We start from the raw sequence: 24749 nt of genomic DNA on the forward strand, positions 1-24749 counted from the left end.
CCTCTAATTCCTTCAAACTACTTCCCATCTGTTCAGACTTTTTTTAAAACAAAAAGTACAACCTTATGCCTAGATGCAAGTTTTGGTTTGCAAAAGACACTTCAGCCACATATTTTCCAAAAAAGGGACAGTATCTTTGAACAACACAGCATTCTATCCTGAAGCAGAATTTAAAAACATAAACCACAGAAGATGACATAGCTCTGTTACACTTGTTCAGTGAAGAAAAAAAAAAATATTTATCTTGAAGTATTCATTTCAGCAAATATAACATAGGAAAGGCTTACTGTACTCCTTCCTGAGTCACAATGTGCAATTCAGTACTAAAACGAGACACTGTGTCAAGACAACAGGTTCACTGTGTTTCCAAAATAAACACAGTAATGAAAAAGATTTAACAGGCCTTCATGAACTGGATATTACAATTCAGACTGCAAAAGTCAATAACCCCAAGCCTCTTAATTCCTACACCATGTGCAATGCAAAGCTTTCTGGAATGAGTTCGCCTTTGCTGGGAAATCATCTGCTGGAAGTCCTGGAAGTCATTCAGCAGGACTCCTCCCACTGAATACAGACCTTTTTGAAGCCCCTAGAAAGTATCTGCAGGTGAATATTCAGGGTCAGTGTACACTAATATTTTAATATTTGCACCATCTCTACTTCATAAACTGCTAGTTAAATATCAGCTTTGAAGTTTCAAAACACTGTCTTACTCGTTTGAGAATGTTCTAAAACAACTTTATGAAGGGCCTTTTTTTGTTTATGCTAAAAAATAATCTATTTTCTTCATATTTATCTCATGTGGCTTATAGTTGTAACTATTCCATTACTTAGTAAGTCCAAGAAAAAACAAACAAAACACCACAACCTCAACCTCAACAGAAAAGGTAAAGGCCCATCAGGCAATTATTTCATTCAGAAATAGCACCTACTGAGGAACTGCTGTAAAACAGTCATGCTGAGACTGACCATTAGTTGAAACTTACATAGTATTTCATACCTTGGGCAGAAAATTATCTGAGATGAAAGGTTTTATATGAGAATTGAGCTCAATTTGGCAGGGTTTTTGTTGTTGTTGTTGTTGTTGTTGTTTGTTTAATACTGAAGTCCTATATTACAATATTTTTAAAATAAGAAAAATGTATCACTGCAAAATAATACTGGTCCATAACTGCATGTACAGAAGTCTGTGCTTTAGCTATTTGCTTTTGTAAAGTTAGTTTCAAACCAGTACACCAGTAGTGTATTGCACTTATGCTTACCACCTTCACATATCAATGTAACTAGGAATACCAATGGGACATGCCAAACTTAGAGGATACATAAATCAGCTGTCTTTTTAAAAGTAACTGTTTTAAACCAGATACTTTTTCAACGAAGCAGGCTATAATTCTAATTACATATAGCATTGTTGCACTCAGCAAAGTGATGCTTATCCTGTGATGCTAGTGTTAATAGATTTTAGATGCAGAAACACTTAAATAATTTCCTACCTAAGTGAGGATTATTGTATTGACCAAATAATTTTTACAACTTTTAAGCTAGCAATTTTATTCTAGACTGTAAGTTATTATATCTTCTGCAGTACTCTGTTCTGTCTTAGACATAGATTTCAAACTGAATGGTTATTTTTCCAGCAACCAAACAAGGTACATCACCCACCACTATGCATATGGTGCACATTAAGGTTATGTTCATTTACTATATAATTCCTTTTACCACATCAACTATTAGTTACAAGTTGTAAATATAGCATTTTTTTTTTCTGGAATCAAGTCTGCATTACATTATGAAACACTAAGTAACTTTATCCTTCTGAAGAATTTCATGCATATAGTTTCAGCAACACCTAAAGCTGGATACTGACAAAAAAAAGCATCCAAACTCATTCTCTGTTTCTAGTGTTGAAATACGTATTGCCTTCAATTGAGTCTGGATTGGGCCCTAAAACTCACTCAAAAATGCTACTTGCAATTACTTACTCTGACTGACAAATCCTGAAACACAGTCTTTGTTAGCCTGTTGAAAACGAGGATGATACAGATACAGTGCTTAACAATGTAGGACCTACTTTTAGCCAAAACAAATATTTATAGCACACAAACTTACATGCTCATCAGTACCAGATCACTATGATTATTTAAATGCTTTCCAAGCCATAAGTGAATGCTATTGCATTTCAGTGAAGACATTGTCCTCATACGTACCTATAACATGACTTTCTTGGCATTATATAAATACAAAATCATATAGCTTATTCAGCACCATATGATATACCAGAATTCATCCACCTGTTATACATCTCATCTTCTTTTAGTTTAAATATTTGGAGGCTAGAACCATCATTCATATGTGATTTATAGAGTACCTGGAGGAATGAGGCCTCAACCTCTTTGAGGTATCAATGTGTTACAGTTTAAAAAACAAACGACAGTGACCTTTTGTAGCTGTATAATTTAAGGCTCTGTTCTAGATTCATGCAGATAGTTCCAGTACTTGCTGCACTGGCTACAACAGTGCCCGAGTAAAGACACAGGGAATCGTAGGACTAATTACAGCATCAGGGCTTTCTGTCCATTAAGCTTTCACGAGGCTTTCAAGGCTATAGTAATAATGCAATAAATGTGAGGCAGAAAAATATTTAGTTGATGTTACCCTTTTCAAAACATGCTACAGATACTTTTCTAAGCCTTGTGGGTCTTCCCTGTGAAATAGATTTTACTGAATGTGACTTACAACAGGAACAAAAAAAAACTTAATATTACACTTGCTAAATCTCTAGTAAAAAAGAAAAAAGTATTCAGTTTCTTTTTATAGTCTTTACAGCACTTAAAAAAATACTCCTGACCTACTTCTGTTTCAGTTTATACGTTAACTGTAAACTCATATTGCATTTTCTAACTATAATTTTAATTAAAAGGACAAAGACTACATTTCTGGGTTGGGTTTCACCTCTCCTCCCCGCCCCCCCCCCCCCCCCCAAAAAAAAAAAAGAAAAAAAAGAAAAATAGGTTTATTTGATATACCAGGCAGAGCTTTGGAGAGTCAGTCCCAAGATCAGCTTTCAACCCAATGCCAGCAGATGGTGCTAAAGGATTCTTACTTTACATACATAATATACAGTGTCTAGCCATTTTTGAGAAACAAAGAATATTTGTTATGTCTGCAGTTAAACAGTGTTAAAATAATGTTAAATTATTTACTCGAGTTTTTAAAAGAAGGACTCTCACAATAATATAATATATATTATTGGGATAAAATATAAACGTGCTACTAAAAGCCTAAAGGAGAACACGGAGACTGTTTTAAACTCTCAGTGCTGTGTTATCATAGAGCAACAGTCTTAACAGACTGACTACAGTGAAGGGCATCTACTCTCTTAATAGCTACAGCAATTCCAAACATATTTTAGTATTAGTAGGCTCTGCAAATTTTTAGCTATTATGGTAGACTACCATTTGACAGAAATTAACAGTAACAGCAGAATTGCCATTACTAACATGATTACTTATTTTATGGATATTTTGGTATTCTTACTACTTAGCATGATAAATGCAAAAGGAGACCCTGAGAGACTAGTTTTTTACAACTACTTCCCTATTAATTTTTTAAGAAAATAAGTTGTTATGCAAACCACTTCCAAATTATTATTTTTAATAATCATTAAAATTCTAAATGAATATTTATGCTATAAACATTATTTAGAAATGTGCAGCCTTATCTTCTCTGTTATCATTGGTTTTGAAACTGAAAACAAAAGATCATGCAGAAACTTGAGAAACAAGATATAGGTTAATTCAAGATGAGGATAAGGATGGGGGAAGAAGGCTGAGGGGTTTTAGCTACAAAGTTAACAGCAGACTTACAACCTGCTTGAAATCTGTGGGACTGTTCACTGTGTAAGGAGGCAAGCATGTAAGAAAATCTTCATAAAATTAAGGTTTACAGGATTAGTATGTCTTATGTACAAAGAAATTATTAGCTATGACATTACTCTTTAATGAACCAACACAAAGATGCTCATCAGGTCATACTCTCAATGTTTAAGTCACCTGCATTATCTACTTAAATACCAAGCGCTCACTTACAAAAAGTTTAAATTTGTAAACTGAAAACTGTGTGTAGCAGTTGATGAAAGACAGACGTTTTCTCTTTTGCTATTATTACTATGACAATTAAAACTAATGACTTCTCTCATCTCAAGACCATAGGTTTAATTAACGAATAACGATAGTTGATAACAAGCCTTTTAGGTATTCAAATACTTATTTAGAAATTACAGCTACAAAAAAGCCCCAATAAAATACAGTTTCTTTTTGAAGTAGCTTGGATATTAGCTAGATTGTTCTTTGGCAAAACAGGAATCTGGTGATTGAATTTTGAACCCTTTGGGAAATTCCATATTTTATAAATTGAAAAGATGATGCATTTTAAAAAATTAATCTGATATTCTACATGTTAGAAGTAGTAAAAGTGTTCAATGATTCCTCTCAATTAAATCTCAGTTAAATCCTGTAACTTTTTGAAGTATGAAATAATGTGCTTACATCCACATGTGCCCTGCTACACAGCTACACTACTAAAACCATTTCTCTAACACACTTCAGAAAACCTGAATATAGTACCCTTTAAAAGATATAGAACTATGCAACGAAAGTACCCCCTTAATCCTCATCATGCAAATGTGATGCATACACAGAGTAACATTTTCCAGTTTCATGGGATGACATAAAAGAGGTAACATAATTTGGTTTATTTACATGTGTGGAAGATCAATGCAGTAACTCAGAAGAGAGGACATTAGTATTAGCAACAGTAGTACAGTTATACACAGACTCTACATTTCATTGGTACTGAATACTTCAATCAGTCAAGCCTTGATTTCATGAAGGAAATAAAATTTCTGAATTAGGTATCTTTTTGTTTTCCAAATATGAAAAATAAAAATTAATTATGAACAATCTGTAGATATTTTGAAAGCAACAGAACAGTCTCTTTATATTATATATATATATTCATATTTTTAATGAATAATATGAATATTATATGATTTTAACCAATAGATACGATTATAACAAATATAGCGAAACAGAAAACTATGATGGTGAAAGGGACTTACATAAAAGTGATGAAGGTATAAGAGTGTCCAATATGCTTTATAAGGGAAAGAACAAGGACAAGAAGATGATTCTTGAAGCATTTTGGGAAGATAGGTTTCTACAGATACATGGCAAGTTAAGACTACAGAAAAACAAAGTTAAAATTAGTAAGGATACTAGCCAAAACCACTGCAGTACCGCAGAAGAATAAGACAGACAAGAGGATACAAGCCTGGCACAACTAAAGCTCTCCAATGACTGTAAACACAGGAAGGTCAAGCAGAAAGAACAAAATAAATGAGACTTTTTTCTGAACCGGTGTAAAAGACAATGTTTGATCAAGTAAGGACAAAACCAGGATACCCAAGCATAGATGGGATGCAAGTAACGATGTCAGGAGTAACAGTCATCCTATAAACACAGAAATACGTTATGTTTTCATGAGAAGTTGGTCTGTTATTAAAAGCAACCAATACTAATAGTTGATGCCATACATCTGAAAGTATTTCATATATATATATGTACACACACACAGTTTCTTAAAAGAAAGCAAGGAGATGAGTAACAGCTGATTTGGATTTGTTATGAACAAATCATGTCAAAGCAATTTTTTTCATGCAATGGCAGTTACAGGAACTGTGGCCAGGGAGACATCATATATTTTGACATCCCTAAGGACTCTGGCGCTGTTTCACATGGGCAAATTCTTACGGAAAATAGGGAAGCACATGTTTAGAAGATGCTGCTATATATCAGATGAAAACTGGTTGGAAAGCTATATTCAGAAAGCTATTAATTGTCAAAATGGCAAATGTATCAATGGGCATTCCTGAGGTGTGTACTATTTATTATTTTCTTTAATGACCAACTTGACAGACTAAAACTACAAATTACATTTGCAGACATGAGTTGCTGCAAATGTGCTGGAGTACTCAATAAGAATTCAAAATTATACTCAAATTTGATAAATTGGAGAAACAGTCTAAAATAATATACAATTAAGAAAGTTTGAAGACAACGTTCCACAGTCAAACTACACAGAAAAGGAGAAACAATTGAGGAGATGGTGAGTCTTCAGAAAAGACTGAAATTTATATTGGCTTATACACTTAAAGAATTAACACTATCATGCTGTTTTGAAACGGGTATTACAGAGGGAAGTATAAAAGTACTGGTCTATAAAACAGGTTGCTTTCTACTTATAACTGGAAAGGCTTTAACTGCATTACTGGGTCTATTTTGAGGAAGACACAACTTAAGAGGAGAGGAACACACACACAAAAAAAATCAGAAGCCTAGAAAAGCATGAGTTATGGCAAAAGACAGAAATAATAGGGTTAGTAAATCTGGAAGCAAAAAATTGCAGGTCATGATAATCCAAATAACTGGAAATTGTTGCAAGGAGGAAATAAATAATCCGTTCTCTACACAAAGAATAAACATATAAGAAATGACAGAATGCAGCTGCTGCAAAAAAAGAACCGGATACTAAGCTGAACACTGGCAAAAGGTTGCTAATGATAGGTCTTCTAATGCCCCAAAATGTATTTGCCGAAGTTTTTAACAGAAGGTTGGACAAACATCAGTCAAGAATGCTTTTGGTGTAGTTAAGCTTTCTCTGGGACAAGAGAATAGATCAGGTGACCAAAGCTCCTGCCTCCTGTTTCCTATGGTTCCCTGATTACAAAGTAAAATACAATCCCTCAACCTAGGAAATGTCCAAACACTAAGAGTTGCCACTTGAGCTTCAAAGCCAGAGTCAGACCTGAAAGTGATGCACACCATTTGTACGCTAATGAATTCTCTCATCTCTTTTCTCAAGCCATCACACATAGTTCCTCCCCTTAGCTCCCATTTCTCAACTCCTCTCCACCTCCACTCAATTAGGCCAGACAAGTGCAAAACATGGCATCTTTTCACAAGCATAACACCCTATCCCAGTAACCTCTACACATTCTACCACCTTATTCAGAAACACAAGTCATGAAGCATAATTTTATGTCTCCAAGTGGTACCTTGCTATTAGATCCAAGCTTCTTAAAAATGCAAAAGCCAAATTTGTGATACAGATCACACACGGGCTTCAAGAGGTAGCATGTGGAGGGTTACATCATCCCCTCTCTACATCCCCCACCTCACCAAAGCAAGCCACATGACAAGGAAAGAAAAAAAAATGCCCCTTACACTATGCAAAGTGACTTTACATCTCCACAGTAAATTATGCTAATTAATGTGACCTCAAAATGGCTTAGGGCTATTCTAAAGGACAGAACTACTTCAGATTCTCTGCTCTGTTCTGAATTATTCCTAGGCTTGGTCAGAGACTATCCACAGAAATATTTCGGCACCAGAAAAGGCCTGTGCACCAAAGCGAAGTACTGCCATGCTTCCACATTTTCAAAACCAATTAATTTAGAAAGAAAAAAACCCTACATTTGATCAAAGAGCATGGTGAAATATTCTTTTGAATTTCAGGTTTTAATTTGAGAAGGAAAAAAGGACTTAACCTAAATGTAATCAAGCTGTTTTGTGAAGAATAAAAATAGTTTCCAGTAGATGTGTCTCATGTAGGAATTTCGTATCTTTGAGATTTAAATTAATCAAATTTAGTTTACATTGATTAATGCATTCAAGAGTTATTAGGGAGAAACTAGACAGTGAGACTGCATAGGTGTAATTTCTTTTAGAAGTCATCTTAAGAATTAAACAATTTAAATAGTGAGTATTTCAGCAATATAGTTCTTCTGTTAAACCAAAACCGTAAAGAATTTTCCCATACAGTCCAGTTGGTCATTAAATTGTCCTCAAGGACAATTTTATCAATAAAGAATATCGAACAAAACATTTATCACATATGCCATAGCCTACCTGGTTTGTCAACTTAAGTACCATTCTAAAACAGAAATACTTGATGCCAGAGATCAAGAGCTCAACTGCTTCCTGAAGTAACAAAACCAGAAAAAGCAACCTAAATAAAATATAAATGGGGGAGTAATGGGTGCCCAATGGGACAGTATTTAGGGTAGCTTGATCATACTAGTTGCTGGGTGATGTATATCAGATGCAACAGGTACTAGGGAAGGAGGAAAGAAATGCTCCTGGTTTAGATTATTTTTGTTGAAACTACTCTGGCATCATGATTTCGTACAGTGCCATTGGATGCATGTTGCTGTGAAGTCATTTTAAGATGGAAATTAGAGATACTTAAACAGAGAAAAAAATTGGAAAGAAGTATCAAGTTTGAGAGTATCTAAAATTCCAACAAAGAGCGCTGATCAAAAGCAAGAATAAACTATATTCTGAGGTAGAAAATCGTAAGTTTTTAATACAAAAATACATCAGACAAGTTAAATACCTAGCATCCCACAGATGGATGGAAGTTATAGTTGCACAGGGCTCAAAACCAACAAGTCTGCTGGCGCTTTCCATTTCCGACAAAATCAAAACTAAGCAGAAACAGCTCTTTCTATTCGCCTCTCAAAAAAAAATTTGACTGAACAGAGATGCCTATAGACAGCTCTTTCTGGGAAAAATTAACCCCCCCAGATTACCATCTCTTTGAAGCAAAAGCTGTCTTTTACTATACACATGTCTAGGTCTACGTATAGTGCCATGAGATTCCAATTCATATCAAGGGCTTCCAGGCATGCTTACATAATGGCAACTAGTAAACACAGGACATTGCATGTCCTTAAAAGTACAAGTTTCATATAACTGCAAACAAAGAGACTTACCATGTAGCTATTGTTCAATTTTAAACAGTAGTTAAAATAGCCTATTATAATTCAAAAAATGGCAAAATTTTAATAAGTTAGAAATTTACATTAGAGAAGACAGTCAACAGATTATAACAAAATCTACCTCTTCTAGTTAGATACTACGTATAGAATCTCAGTATGTGATCTGTTACGGTCATAAAGGAGCCTATAGCCTCAAGGTCTTGTTCACAAAGCAGGCAAGACTGGCAAATACTTAACAAGAACTTCCCAGGACAGGCCTGAGAATTCACAAAGATGGACAACAGTTACAGGCTTTGAAAACACTGTAAGGAGACATCTACAGATGTTCATTGCTGCAAACCAGAGCGTTTGCTCCTCAAAAGGGCAGTTTTGCCCTTCAGGATTTACAAGTTCGCTTGATTGTCAAGCTCTTAAGTTCCTTTCACAGACTTTCAGGAGTTTCTAAGTTTACAACTCTGCAAAAAATTGTGCAGAGTTTGCATTTTCTTTAAACTGACGGCCTGCAAAATATATATACAGCATTCACAGAGATTTCGTCCTCAACCAAAGCCATATTTATTTAAAGATGATCATAAAATTCTGCTAGCTACACCCTAGAAAAGCTCCTATCTCTTGAATCGTGCTATTGGAAGGAACATGGGAATAGTTTGCTCACATCTTCCACCTGAAGGTTCTGCAACTGTGTGAACTGCAGTTCTGTCTCTTCTTCAGTTTTTAAATAGTTTTCACAGTCAACATCAAATAATTTGCAAGTTAAACTCAGATATTTGTTCTCATATTAATTAGTTGTGCATCTTTGAACTAGTTCACAGGATGCAATTTCAGCCAAACCACCTCTTTTTTTTCAAATTCAAATAACTCCAGTTGAGTAACAGATTTGAGTATGGAACACAAACTTTACCAAACTGATTAATTTGGAAGATGTTAGATACTGTTTACATTATATGAAATTGTATACCAGTTGTAACTGCAATATATGCCAGATAAACAATACTTCTTGTTTTCCAGATGTCTGTTTCTTCCTCGGCAGGCAGCAGGTATGTTTTCACTAATATTTAAACAAGGTCAAAGGGTGTATGGGAGAAAACTCTTCTTAAAAACACTCTTCTTAAGACAGATAGAATATACTGTTTCTTACCCCTTTTCTTCAGGACATTTTCTCTGTGGCTGAACAGGATCTCTGGCTATGATGCACCCCTCTATTCACATATGTAAACTCTCATGAGCTGTCTTGAAAGCCTCTCACTCCTGTGAAGTGGCTCACTCAGGCTTTTTCTCAAGTTGCATGTCTGCCTTTTTCTTTGCTTTGGGAATCATAAATTATTTTTTTGTGTGATGTGAAACTGGCATAACAACAAGATCACTTTCTACCTTTCCTGTTATATAATGCAGGCACAGCAGGGTTGAACAGTCACAGTGTTTCATTGTTTCCCATAGAAAATTTTGAGTTAAAAAAAAAAAGTATCTTAATGAGTAAAAGGAGTTGGGATTTCCTGGGAAGTGGTGCAAGACAGAAGAGATTCAATTCTTTGGCAAGTGCAAGGTGAGTTTGGGTGGGGAGGGGTTAAAACTGTATTAGGCTGAAGCGGGGTTATTCTGACTTATTAGTTTGGTTATATGGTATGAACCCTGTTGCTTGCACTGGAACCAATTAAAATGCCTAATACGTCAGAGTGAGGATTAGGCACGTAGCACCTAAACTAAAAAAGTTTTGAGTTTGCCTCTTTAATCTGTCCCATGTGTCTGTCCTTCTTTCACGTAATTGTCCTGCTCTAGCCATTACACATCTCATTACAATGACCTTTAAGTTAAAATTCACTGTCTGCGTAACAGTACAGCTGTGAGAACCTATATGCTTAAGACCAGAGTTGCATAAAATACACTCTGCATTGGAGCAATGTACAGTCTTGTTTGTTTTAAACAACAATTAATGAAATCGTCATGTTGAGAGAAAAAGATTTTGTCAGGTTGAGCAGGACATATGAAAATGGAATTCCCTTCTCTCACTCCCAGAGCCACTCATTCCCAATTGAATAGTGACAAGAAAAAGAAATATATTTGTAATGTTCAGTATTCTATAGCTTTAAAAAATAGTTCTACTTGTGTTGCAAAGCAAGCACTGTTTACCCTCAATTCTTTAAACCAGAAATAATCACAACTACAAATAAAAAGTGAGCACTGTACTTTGACATTAACGTTACCTGAAGTTTTGTCATGAAAAATGTTTACTCTTTGAAGCTACTTTTAGACAGCATCCTTATAAAACAGTTTTTTCTGGTTTTGCTTACCTCTTGGGTTATCACCAATGATATTGGTTTTGCCATTCCAGAACCAGAGCAGCAATGTTGCATCACGCGATCCTGAGAGAATGTAACAATTTCCTCCAATATAGGACTCAGAACGAGCAAGACAGGTTACAACATCCCAGTGTCCAAATATTACTTGCATCAGTTTACCTGAAACATAAAATTTATTGCTTTAAAACTATGCTTTCATTCTATCTAAGGCAAACTACATATATTATCTCCAGAAATATTTTCTTTATTAAAAAAAAAAAGGATTCCAGAAAGAACTAACGAGTACTTTTTTTTTTTTCTTGATCTGGTGGAAACTGAGTTAAAAGTGCATTAGTCCATACAGTCCATACAAAAAATATTTAGAGTCCATAAATTTTATACTTTATTCAAAGGCCAATCATGCTAGAAGTTTTTTTAATTTTTTTTATGTTTACCTTCACTTTAAAGACAGGAAACAGGATGGGATTCTCTTTTAAGGCAAGTTTAAGATACATTTACTGATGAAAGTAATGAATAGTAAAAAAAAAGCAAACTTGATGATGATTTGGGAAATGCAGTCAGAAGTTACAGAACACCTAGGACTCGGAAGAAACTGGTAGTGCAAGAGCTTCTTAGAAAATACAGCATATGCAGCTTTTGAGCATCTCCTTAAACAGAGAAAATAAAATTTAGATGAAAAATTACTCTTGTACCCAGGTTTTTCCATCACCATTTAGACACTTGCCAATAATTTCTACCAGTATCTTTCCCTATTAAGAATTTCAGAAAACCTCAGAAGAAAGACCTGTAAAAAACTCTCTTACCCACTGCATATAGGACAAACTCTTGTACTGCTGGTAAAAGACATAAATGTTAAAAAGAAAGGAAAGCCTAGGCAGTTAAAAATGAGCCATCCAAGAGTCTGTATAAACATGAGCATGACTACCACCTTTTAACCTTAACTAAATAGGACAATATTTTCAGGAAAATGTAAATTTGGATCCACTCATGCATATTGGATTTGCATGTGGGAGAGGAAACACATGTAAGGTCACCCACAGTAGATCTCTGCCAGACCACCCAGCCAGAGCCTGGCTCCTACACAGTAAAACGCATCATGTGTCCTGCCAGCAGCATACGTGACCTTATGAGATGAGAATGTAAGCACTAAAATCCATCTCACTGGATTTACTGAAGGTTAGTAACTGCAGATTTTGTAGAGACAAAACAAAAGATACATACACGCACATTACGTGTGTGTGCCTACTTGGCCCATTCAGGTAACATTGGCCAGACCAAATTCTGCCTCTAATGACACATAGAAGTGTGATATGTGATGCCATTAATGCGTGACCTCAGATTCCTCAGCCCAAATGACCATGCACCAATTTTTGCTTCAGGCTGAATAAAGAATGAGGAAGAACAGAAGGGGAAAAGAGTGATGGCTTTGGAGGGATTAAAAACACAGGCTGAAAAAGAAACAGGAAATGCAAACTTCTGTACCTGAAATAAAATCTTCTGAAAAGTTTTTTTTAAAAATAGCTAGCAACATGACAAGTAGTTACACAAATTTTACCTGGGACTCAAGCACATCTTAATAAAATATTTTGATGCATGAATTAAAGACAATTAGCCACTCATTTAATATGGCTAGTAGCACACATTTTATAGTCCTCAATACAAAGGCATTGTGTTCATATCCAGCCACTAAATAACACTAACGGTAGCAAACGACTTAAGGAAGTGGTTCTGAGGAAGGAACAAAAATAATATTAAAAGCCTGATCTGTAACAGAAGATCGAAAAGGTAACTGCATTAAAGTGGAGAAATCCAGAAAAGAAAAAAAAACCCGAACCAACGAAACAAAAACCAAACATGAGAAAGATACGAGCATCTACAAAAAAGGGGGAATGAATTACTTTAATATATGAAAAAACAAGAGGATCACATGATGCAATTTAAAGGAAATCTGTACATCAGATTTAAAGCACAACACTGAAAAAACTCATTAGGCAAGTTTAATCCTCCACGAGAAATTGTGAAATGAAGTACCATCACGTGAGCATTTTCTGACTGGAAGGGGCAAAATCCTGGAAGATACACTTACTGTGCAGCTCTACCTTGTACCAGAACGGAGAGTAACTCAGGGTTCGTGTCTTTTACTCATCTCGTTGAGTCTGTAATAGCATTCTATTCTATTCTATTCTATTCATTTTTGGAGGCTATTTGTTTGGGTAGTTGCACTAACATGTTAGTTTTACTTAGTAACTGTGCAGCTAAGGTTCAATAAATTCCATCACAACAAAAAATAATTTTGCTCTTCCTATGAGTAAAAGTAATTTTAAAAAATTATTAATCTCATAAGAGTTCCTCAACTTTGTTGTATTCTTTAATATGAGCTGTCCTGTCTACATAGGAGTATCAGACTCAGATAGCCCTTTTTGGCAGAACACGTTTTCTAGTTACTGTTTTATTTGACAGCTGTGCTAAGAATAACTAAAAGAAAAGTAAGACTCAAGTCTCTGCACTACTCAATCTAAAATGCTGTCTAGAAATCATTCCCACTGCTGGAGGAAGGTTTTATTGTGCTTCTGCTATACCAGGTGTGCTGAGAACCCGTGATTTATGTTAAAAGTATTTCCTGTTAAAAAAACCCCAAAGAAACCCAAAATCTAATAGGAAAAAAGTCCCCTTTTCCTGCGAGTGCTAAAACATAATTGAATTCGATGCTTACGATCACTTGCCACTAGGCATTACTGATCACATCACCTTTTTCCCTTGCTGTTCTGTTGATTTCAAAGTATTTCAGTACTACATTCTCATTTTAATTCAAAGCAAAATAAAGTACATCTGAATTCACTTGATTTATGCTAGAGCTAGAGTTTCTATACTGACAAACAGGAGACACACAGAAGACACAAATCTTCTGCAACTATTTTGACAACTGTATTTTGGTTTATATCATAATTAGCTATGGTAGTAATGAGATGCCTGGGGTTCTTGACTTAAACACAGAGGACATAATGAGGTATTTGTAGTTCAGCTGATACAGGACAAAGCTACCAAAATCATACAAGTTCCTTCTATAGGTGTAAAGTAAAATATATCCTTTGACATGAAAGAATTAGCTCTCTGTTCATGTAAAGCAAGAATAGACACTGACAATTAATTTATTACTGCTAACTTTTCTGAAGAACTACTTTAAATTCACAGTTTTATGTAAATTTATTTTCATCAATGAGAATATGAAACGAAGAAGGGTCTAACAAGATGTCTGTATAATGAATTGTAGGCATTCAATATGAAGTAATTGGAACTTCTCATTTATACATAAGGCTTTAAAATTGCAAAAAATGACAGATATGCTAAAATATGCCATGAGATCTCATTTTAACAGATTTTCATTAAAACCGTCCTGTTTTGTTAAGTATTTTGGTTTGCCAAGTGTGAAAAAAACTATTAACTAATATATTTAAGAAATGATGACAAACATGTAGGATATTCCCTAGGGATTAATAACCTACTGGAAAGCTTGATAGCACACACACACACATTAACCACACTGGGTCATTAATCCAAAAGAAGTACCTTGCAGTGAGGTTGCTATTCCCACTATAAGATAATAAAAAGGCAAAAAAAAATTCATACCTATTTTTTCTGGGGCTCCATGGCTTTTAAATTCCTATAGCTCTTACACTGAAAAATTCTTTTCTATTTAGCATGACACATGCATGACTTCAATGGTTTGGATACATGCCAGCTGACAGACTAATTTAACTGTTGCCCATTATATCGATCAGTTTATGTTATATGAAAGAATTTAGTGGCTCCAAATCAATTTTTCTATTATAGTATAGCTTTCAAAAGCTTTCATAAGTATTCTTTCACCAGATTTGAGACTTCACTTCTGTTCTTATTCTGTGGTGCTTGCCTGTACTTCCTTAAAAAAAATTCTCAGGCACTGAAAACCAACCAGTTAAATTCAAGTAAGTACTCTAAGAAAAAATTATTTCCCTGGGCATGCAAAGCTTCTTTTAGGCTAGTCCCATATTTTAAAAATACATTACCTGAGTCGGTAGAATAAACTCGGAAACTCTTGTCCCAGAAGCCACAGACCAAGATGTAACGATTATCAGAGGTGATGACAAAACACTGGGAATGCACCTGAATGCTTTGATCTAACAGGTCAGTGATTTGCCTCCTGTGCATACCTGTATTGCTGGCTGAGCAGAAATACACACAAATCAAGAAATTTTAGCATCCACATTCACAGAACAAAAGCATATTTTAGAAACTAACATTCACACCAAAACTATTTCCCATTGCTGTTACTTGTTTTTTGTGGCAGGGATATTCTCTTTCTACCTTTACTATAAAATACTCATTACACTTCTTGGAACAATGATAATTCCTTCTGGTATATATTCAAAAGTAGGAGAACCCCCTTCTTTAAGTCAAATATAAATGAAAGACTGAAAAAAAGAATGATAAATAAAAATGTAATAAGCTTCTTCCCCCCTTCTAGTATAGGAAATTAAGAAACAGATGAAAGGAATACAATTAGAAGACAGTACATAAACATATATACTATATAGTGGCTTGAATGCAGACAACATTGGAATTATGATTTCAAAACCGTACACAAGTTGTATTTCACTGCAAGCATTGTAATTTTAAAAAGAATACCTGCAGTAAACATCACTACCATTTACTACTTTTTTAAGCATTGCACAAAATTCAACCATCTTATCTCCACAATCTCCTTTAGGGTTGAGAGAAAATATTCACCCTACTTTGACCACTTGCTGTTTTATTTTCCCCAGATAATCTTGCTTTGTGAACCCACATAATGGACAGAAATCAATTACTGAACACATTTTTCATATTAGACTTTGTCCTTATTAACTGATTTGTATGCATACAGATATATGGTTTCCTATAGATACATATCATGAAAATTCCACACTGTAGAAAGATCTTTTAATGTGCTGAGGGAACCTGACTCCCATAACAGGCAACTAAGTTCTCCTAGGCCTGGGTTTGTCTTCCAACTGCTCAGAACAGGATTACTTCCATTCCCGGTGGTCCCCTCAACCTATGTGTCCTGGTCTTGAGCTCTTCTTTACTCTTTGTTCTTTACCTTCTTTCCACTCTCACAGGCTAGCTATTCCCTAACTCTTTGGCCAATTCCATATACTATATACAAAATCCTTTATTTATTTATGCTTTTGCTACATTTAAAATGTTGATACTCTCTTGCCCATACGGGTAGCAAATAATTTAGCAAGGTATTGACACTTCCTCTGCAGGTAACACATAAAAGGGCCTAGGCTTCTGCTTGGGACCACTTAAAGAGTAACAACAGCGCACTATAAATGCACAGTGAAGTGCTCTGTATGATGAAATAATGGCAAATAACACCCCAAAAACATCCAGATTGATACATTTAGTGTAGATAAGACCTCCAAAAAACTTCACCTCAAAAACTGGTCTAGAATTAATGCCATATTATACACTGCTGGCTTACATCTTCCAGTGTAACTGGAAAAGAAGGACAGCAGGAATCTCTCTGTACAACTAGGACAGCAATGAGATTCCTGCTATAATCATAAAAGTGCAATTTTGTGGTCCTCTTAGGTGCCATTTTTAGGTAAATGTGTCTAGCCACAATTAAAAACCTTTAATATTATCTACATAATTACTTGCTTATACCCAATGATGCTACTAAACAGTGACAAAGAAAGCCTTAAACCTTTTAAACTATGTCCAGTGTAATCACAAGGCTGATTCCTTAAATGAGTTTTCATAACTGTGAACATTAATTTTAAAGGTATTTATACCAAACAAAAGTCAAAGTATTTTCTAAATTAAAGGCAAAACTAAAAAAGGAATTATAATTCTAGAATTCTTTACAATATGCAGAAAAATCACCAGATAGGGCCAATACAATTTTGGTTGTGGTTTGGTTTTGTTGTTTTTTTCTGGAGTGTTTATATTTCTAAGGTCTACCTGATATCAAGTTTTAAAGCAGAATATACATTTCCTTCTCCAAACAATTTTCTGGTAAGATCTATTTCAGGAAGGAAGGAGAGTTACAGCACATGTCCTCCTCACTACAAATTACAAATATTGCATTATTCAGATGGGAATTGATTTTAGAAACTTTGGAAAAACATTTTCTCAGCTCTATAAACTGGTTTAGTATGTCCACACTGTTCCTAATTTAATTACCATAGAACTTACCCAGCAAAATGGCTACACAGCAACAGTCTATATCTACAGACCAATACAGTGCGGTTCCTACTGTGATATGCATATTGGTTTTGAAATTAATTCTCACTAGCTGACAAACCTGTCAATCTAACCTATCCAGACAAGTTCGGTTTTGCTCTGATTTTTTTCATGCTTTTATAATTGGCCACTTTACCTCTTTTTCACTTAAGCAACCATCCTGAAGAGGACAGTTTTAAAAACAGAGCTAAGTTTGAAGTCTAGTAGAAATGGGAGCAGGAGGAATCCTGTCTTCTTTGCTCCTGTGAACTGTCCTACAGCTAGAATGTATTATGGGGTTAGGTTGTTTTGAGTTTGCCGTTTGCCATGCTGCAGGCCCCTGCATAATCATCGAAGTATGCACTCCCCAAAGTTGGATCTGTAATGAAAGAACTGACCAAACTAACCATACTAATGGAGAAATCAGCTCTATACAAACTAATAAACCTCTATAATAAAAAGTCATGAATTGAATCTATTACACTGAGCCATTAAATAAGAGACATTCCTCCGCCCCTTTTTAATAAAAGAAAAACATACACAAATTTAACTAGCGATGCTGATCAAAAGATGCAATACCCTTGAAAAATGAATACTAATATCTCAATACTAAAACAGAGTGGGCAATATATTTCAACTTTGAAACCGCTTTGCAATTACACATTAATCCCCTCAGCCTGAACAGCAGGTCTATGAAGAAAGGATTGATCTCCTTTAATGATGAAACCCTGGCACCATGGTTTTATTTTTCACAACACGGCGCAGTTAAGAACCCCACTGTTATTATGAAAATTTCCTCAGCAAAGGAGCTCCATCACATTACCAGTGCACCAATTCATCATAACGTGCCTCGCTCCTGCTCATCAACAAGTCTGGGTGATGAAAAGATCCAATATTATCCTGACAGTACTTCATGCACATTCTCAATCACACATTATTACAGCATCCATATTAATTTTCACTGACACGCGTCCTAGGCCTGTTCAAATTAGGCAAACCAACGAGGGGGAGTTGATGAAATACCAGCATAGCCACAGCTCATTGCATTCCAATTTGCATGCAAATGGTTTATCAGGAAAATTCCATTCCCAGCAACCAGCAAGTGAAAAACAACCGTAATCTACACTTCAGGGCCACCATACAGAGCTTAATGAATCGCAAAGAGAGAAGGAAGTGACAGACCTATGAGAGGATCGATTTCCACTGGCAGCTGGTAAGGCTGGTCTTGTACAGCACCTTGATGAGCTGGAATTTAGAAAAGAAGATTTTAAAACTTTGCATTTTTTTAATACGTGAAATCACATACATTTTATAAATCAAAGCTATGTCCTTTTTTTAACTATTAGAGATCCTTCTGTATCAAATGAATTAAAAAAGCACACCAAAATTCCAGGTGCTTTTGTGGGCTGCTTATTAAACATTTATTTTAGATTAGTGCTATTCTGAATGTATGCCATCAGCAGCAGCTTTGGTCCTCAGCCATAAGCTCTAGCAGATGCTTTACTGGGAACCTCTCCTGTCGCAACAAAACAAAATTAAGTGGTAAAGAGCACTGACAGCAAAATGTAACAACCATCTGCTGACTGTAGCAACTACTATATCCCTCTTTACTTTTTAAAGCTCTGCTTTGAACAAGTGAAGCACAAAGGACTTTTTTTTTTTTATTTAAAGTCAGTTTATAATGCAGACAGGCAAATCTCATAGTCATCCAGTATTTCAAGATTCATCCATCACCAAAACCCATTTATTTGCAATTTTGCATAGAAGTTAATATATAATTCTGCTGACCTACATTTCATCTGGCACCTGGCACACCAGTGAAATGCCTACCTCCTGAATTTTTCCTTCAGTTTAAAAAAAAAAAAGGAACTTTTTTTCCCCCATAGCCTCACTGAAAACAAACATGCAAGCAAACATACTCTCCTCCCCCAACAGACCACAAGACATTCTTGGAAGTGGAACAAAAATAATGGATGAACACCTAACCTGTGATTTTTCTATCTGACTATCTGTAGTTTAATATAAAAATCAGTATCAATAGAATGGTTTCATAAGTAATTGATAAGTCAAAGTTATGCTGCAATCACTATCAGAAAAAAAATATGACAAGATGGAGGTACCCTGTTGGGTACCAGTGCCATTATATGCTAGGAAAGCCACCAAACTCATACACAAAAGTAGGAATGAGATATTTAACTATATATCAGTGACAACTTGGCAACTTAACTTTTTTATCATGATGCCTCATTAGTAAAGATAATGCTAAGCCCACAGGATGAGATATGGAATAGTAATGATATCTAATCCGAGCAGAAGTCACTTAGGTATAAAACTTGAAGGCAAAAACAGTGGAGACTAGTCTCAAGAGTTCATACCCAGATATCTTAAGCACAGTACTCCATTAACAGCCTGCAGCTGATCAGTGCGCTCTCGAAGAGGTGGCATGAGGTGGGTTTTTTACCAGGTTTTATTTCTGTTCAGTTGCGTTTTGTTTGTTTTGAATTATAGGTTTTCTTGAGCTTTTTTTTTTTTTTTAAAGACAAGTGTAAAATACCTCTAAATGAAAAAATATAACTAAAGCTTACTGTTCTCAGTATGTCAGGAAAAAGATTAAAATCTGAAGGTTTGTTCAACTCAAACCAGTTAATTACTACACTCAACAATTGGTTTCTTGCTCACAGATCACCACCAGCAGACTTACAAGAAAATCAAAATCAACTCCCACCACTTTGGAACCTCTTCTTTTCCCATGAGTGTTGTATGTCCACAAAGACTATTTTTTAAAAGCCTTGAATACTATATACCCAACATTACACAGCCAAGGTATGAGAGGATATTGCTATCCTTTCAAGCAAATGTTAATAGCCCCTTACATAGTTCTTGCTCACAACTTCTTATCTAGACAAGTCCTCATTCCCCCCTTTCTTTTCGAGCATTTCTTGGATGAGTAAATTGATGCATAGATGTTTCTATTCATACAAAGTTGAGATGTAATTTGTGAGAATTAGGGAAAAGAGTGGGAATCTTCCAGCTTTTCTCAAAATGTAGTCAAGGACCACAGATCCAGATTTCTTGGTAGGTATTTCAGTGATGTGGGTATTACTCTGGTTCAAATGCCTTCTAGTTAAGTTATTTCAGTAGAATCTCTTTTTTCCCTTTCTTGAAAAGCCCTTGACAAGATTTACTGCATAGCACTGAAATAAACTACCTTTCACGGCTTGGGCATCAGACTGTCACAGGGAAAGGAGGAAAGAAGGATGAATATCTTTAAGATCAGACAACATTGGAATTGAAAATAAAATGACAATGTTCTCAAGTCCAACATATTTTTAAAGGACAGCTGATTTGATTGGTTGCTATGAAAATGGATATACTGTTTTCCTTTCATACTGACAAATACATAAGCACCTAATAACTTTGGGATGTTTAAGTTACAGAAGATACAGACTTCCCTATATCTTTAATCTTCTAAGCCTCATTAGAATGTGTTTTTACCATCAGAATATGGTGCTCATAATAAACTAGAAAAAGCAGAAAAGATTTCAGACAAGTTCTACATGCTTTAAAACTTGTCTTTGATGTGATATGGTTCAGACTTCCACCTGAGTGAAAAACAAAGAGGAAGAGTGTGACTTTAGAACGATCACAGAGCGATACACAGTTTTACTCATCTTGCATAGTGCCTGATGGCTAGGAAAGCAACACATTGTTGTTACAAACCTTTTGTGTACTACACATTTTACTACACAATAGTTAAGGTTAACTTTTTAAGAAGAAACTAAGTCTACATATGAAGAGCATGCTGTGTCAATGAACTGGACTTAGTCTTGACATGTTAAATTTAAAACAGTTCTGCAGCAAATCTGGAAACTGGTAACAGAAGTACTGCTTGATGGCAGCGGTTTCTTAGGCTACTTACTTTACTTTACTTACCAGGAAGATTATGCCACTTGTTTACAGCAAATAGCCTATTTGCAGTAACTGTGATCACAGCAGGAGTGGCCAGACCAGGCTGGGTGTTGGCTGCTACATGAGCAACAGGGGAGTTGGATGGGAACTTTAGAACCATGATAACATCCTGTTGAGCTTGGTCTGTGAACATCAATGGACTCTGCAGGAGGAGATACTGTTGAGTGCACACGACAAGAACCCAAATACATGGGAAAAGAAAACATGGGAAGGAGAAGAGAAGACAGGACAAGAGATGGAAGACTGGATTAAAATACACAGGATCCAATAGCAGCTGCAGTGAAAAGCAAATGCAATAATTGGATGGGCTTGTGGAAACAACCATTTTAGGCAGAAAAACTTTCATGTACACTATTAATCTGAGAGCCTTGTTGAGCACAGAGTGTCTATATACAAACTTTGCTACAGATCACAGCAGATTAAACCAAAAGTTTCCAATGACCTATCTCTGCCAAAAGAACTCTCCTTCATATCTGTAGAGATAGTAAGTCAAGGAAAGCAATGCCAAACTAGGAGGGAACACACACAGAAAAAAGTGAGCAAGAATTCCTGCTCCCAGAGATTGTCTCAAGTTCCATTAAATTGGCAGACTGCAATTCTTTACAAACCAGATGAGAACATGAAAGCACATTAAAATAAACAGATACACACATACACTAGATATATGTTCTGTATATATTTCTGGTGTACAAAAATAAGATTTATGAATGCAAAGTAGAAGACTTTACTGCAAATGTGTTTCAAAGGACAAACATAATTAAATGCAGTTGTAAAGAAGATAAAGTGGACGTGACTACAGACACTATCCTGCGTTGTTTCTAGAAATACTAAAGGGAGGGAATGAATCCAGACTCTCATTTTCAACATAGTATTTTTAAGTTTTTGTTTTCTAATTTAGTAAGTTGAAAAGTTTAATAACTTTTAAACTAAGCTATACTAATACAGCTTCAAATGTTGAAACGAAATATTGAGGACCTTATCTCTGGGTATCAAACATAAGGAAGAAAAGCAAAACTTAATGTGTTTGTGATAGTGTGGCACACCTAAAAAATGAGAACTCCACTGAGATGCAGAAATACAACCTAGTCACCAGTAGCCATATTGCTGTAGTAGTTGTAATTTTCTAAGAACTGAATTAGAACACTAATGAAGTGTTCTTAGCTATTTTTCACCTGCAATATTTCATTACATATATGTGTACATAAGTGCATACATTTAATGTATATTTATACAGAACTAATAAAAAAATTAAATACATTTGCATTTTTATCACTCCTTTTTAAAAAGTTATTAAGAGTACTTAGAAAAACATATTGCTCTATGAATTCCTATTTACAGTCTTTGCATAAAGGTGTAAATAAAAGCAACTAATAAGCTACCCAGACACCCTTCTGAGCAAGTGGCTAAAAGCCAATCAATATTATGAGTTAATCCTCCCTGGATGCTCATTCAATTAAAGGTGTCAGTAATGCCTCATCTGATGTGGCCTCAATTAAATCCAGCTATCTGATGGTAGAAAACACAAGGGGATACAGCAACAGCAGCAAAAACAGACAAATAGGCAGCCTTCGTGTGACTGCTAATTGCTACACCTGGTGTATATTATGGCTCATGCACTTAACACAGCAAGTGGTAGTTTTGAATTTGGCTGTATTTATGCATACATGCATACACACACACATGCAAAACCAGAAAACTCAGCAAATAATATAACTAGAAATAATTCAAAATTGTGGTAGGAAAAAAATCCTTACTGCGTTTCAGCTCCAGGAATAGTACTTTTAAAACCACTTAATATAGTACTATTATAAAAACGTGCATTAATAACCACAAAACTGATCAAAGCAAGTGGAGAACTAAGGGGTTTTTTTTTCCTGTGTGTATCTCAGCTCCCCAAAAACACAGGAGGTAGAAACAGTTAGAATTGGACTTCTTTCATTACATACTAAATCTTTACTAATTCAGCATCACGAAAAATATTATTATAAAACCACACAAACTGCTTCCTGGCATCAAATCTATTTATATAACAATGGGTCTGACAAACATATCAACAATCAACTTCTCAAGTTCCTCCTCTCCCGAAACAAGTGCCTCTAAATTAGAGCAAGTGCCTAATGCATGGCACCATGACAGATGGATACACATATGGCACGGATGATGAGGGTACTTGGGCTCCCCAATATCCCTGTTAACGAGGCTCTTCTGAAAGGGACAGCCCCATGGACAGCCCACACAAGTCACTGTAGCGGTCTGCAGCCCTGAGACACTATGTGGGAGGTGCAATGGGCCAACAGATCACAAATCAGCACAATCAGCTCCATCCATCCAGTGCATGGGATCCCAGGGCACAATCACAGCTGTCAAATGCAGCAAGTACAGGCTGCAGAAAGGGAGGTGGGGATGGGGGACAGTCAGCTGAGCAAGTCTCAGGTACAACACATGTCTTATTTGAGAAAGGCTAGTAGCTGAATTTGACCAGAAAGTTTATGTTTCTTAGACATCTACACCACAAGGGTAGTAAGCTACTCTGGAAATATTTAAGGGTTTTGTGTGATTTTTCTAAAACCTTTTGCACTTCAGATATATTTTTAATTTAATGATCTTAGTCTGCTTGAGTAGGACATATGTCTTACAGAACATACAAGAATAAAATGTCTTTTCTTACATTTCAGTGTAAAATGTTGATCTTAACAATAAGTGAATGTAACCTTTTGAAAAACTTGTGAATTAGCAGACCATTTGCTCTACTTGTTGGAGTATCTTAGTTCTGGATCTATGACAACACAAATGATATTTAGACCCAAGGACAGCACACAACATGATATGGAACGTAATCAGTAATAAAATAATAGTTTGTATAATAAAATTATATTAGACACAAGTAGAGGTAAAAGGGAAAGCATGTTAATGCTCACTGCCTGGATTTTATTACCCTAGCTTTACTGCAAAACACATTTAGTCACATTCTTTGCTATGTAAGTTTCAGCTCATGAATTCCTAGTAATCCTGGTTTTAGAGGAAAACCTATACCTGAGGGAAAAGACAAGGAAGTTCCACCTCCTAAATCCATGCTTTCTGGGGAATCTGCCAAAGATTAGCTAAATTGTCTCCATGATGACTGGCTCTCACCTGTACAGGTATGGTATTAACAAAATCAACTGATGAAGTGTTCTTAGATTACACTGACAAAAAAGGTCTGTACTAGAAATCAATACAATCCTTTCAGCAATAAATAAATAGTTAAGCACTGTATACACTCTCAGTCACACAAAATCATAACTCATCTGCTGTTTTAAATAACATAATTCCATGACCACAAAAAAGCAAAGCAAAGTGACTTGTTTTAAGATAGCAAAGGAAGTGAACCAAATAGCAGGTCACAAAGAGTTAAC

General features: G+C 35.5%; 1 protein-coding gene across 3 annotated transcripts in view; it reads right to left on the reverse strand.

Annotated features, from left to right (window-relative positions):
* LRBA (LPS responsive beige-like anchor protein) overlaps positions 1–24749 on the reverse strand; it is a 401889-nt gene that overhangs the window by 17781 nt on the left and 359359 nt on the right. For 2 of the 3 annotated variants that reach the window (XM_065688455.1, XM_065688444.1), the window contains exons 50-53: positions 21319–21511; positions 18568–18630; positions 15183–15338; positions 11128–11295 (exon numbers count right to left, since the gene is read on the reverse strand). In XM_065688455.1, coding sequence (XP_065544527.1) covers positions 11128–11295; positions 15183–15338; positions 18568–18630; positions 21319–21511 — 580 coding nt within the window. The remainder of the gene's footprint in view (positions 1–11127; positions 11296–15182; positions 15339–18567; positions 18631–21318; positions 21512–24749) is intronic. The other variant, XM_065688463.1, reaches the window with a different exon arrangement.

The sequence above is a fragment of the Lathamus discolor genome, chromosome 1 (genome assembly GCF_037157495.1).
Source record: "Lathamus discolor isolate bLatDis1 chromosome 1, bLatDis1.hap1, whole genome shotgun sequence".
Lineage (NCBI taxonomy): Eukaryota > Metazoa > Chordata > Aves > Psittaciformes > Psittacidae > Lathamus > Lathamus discolor.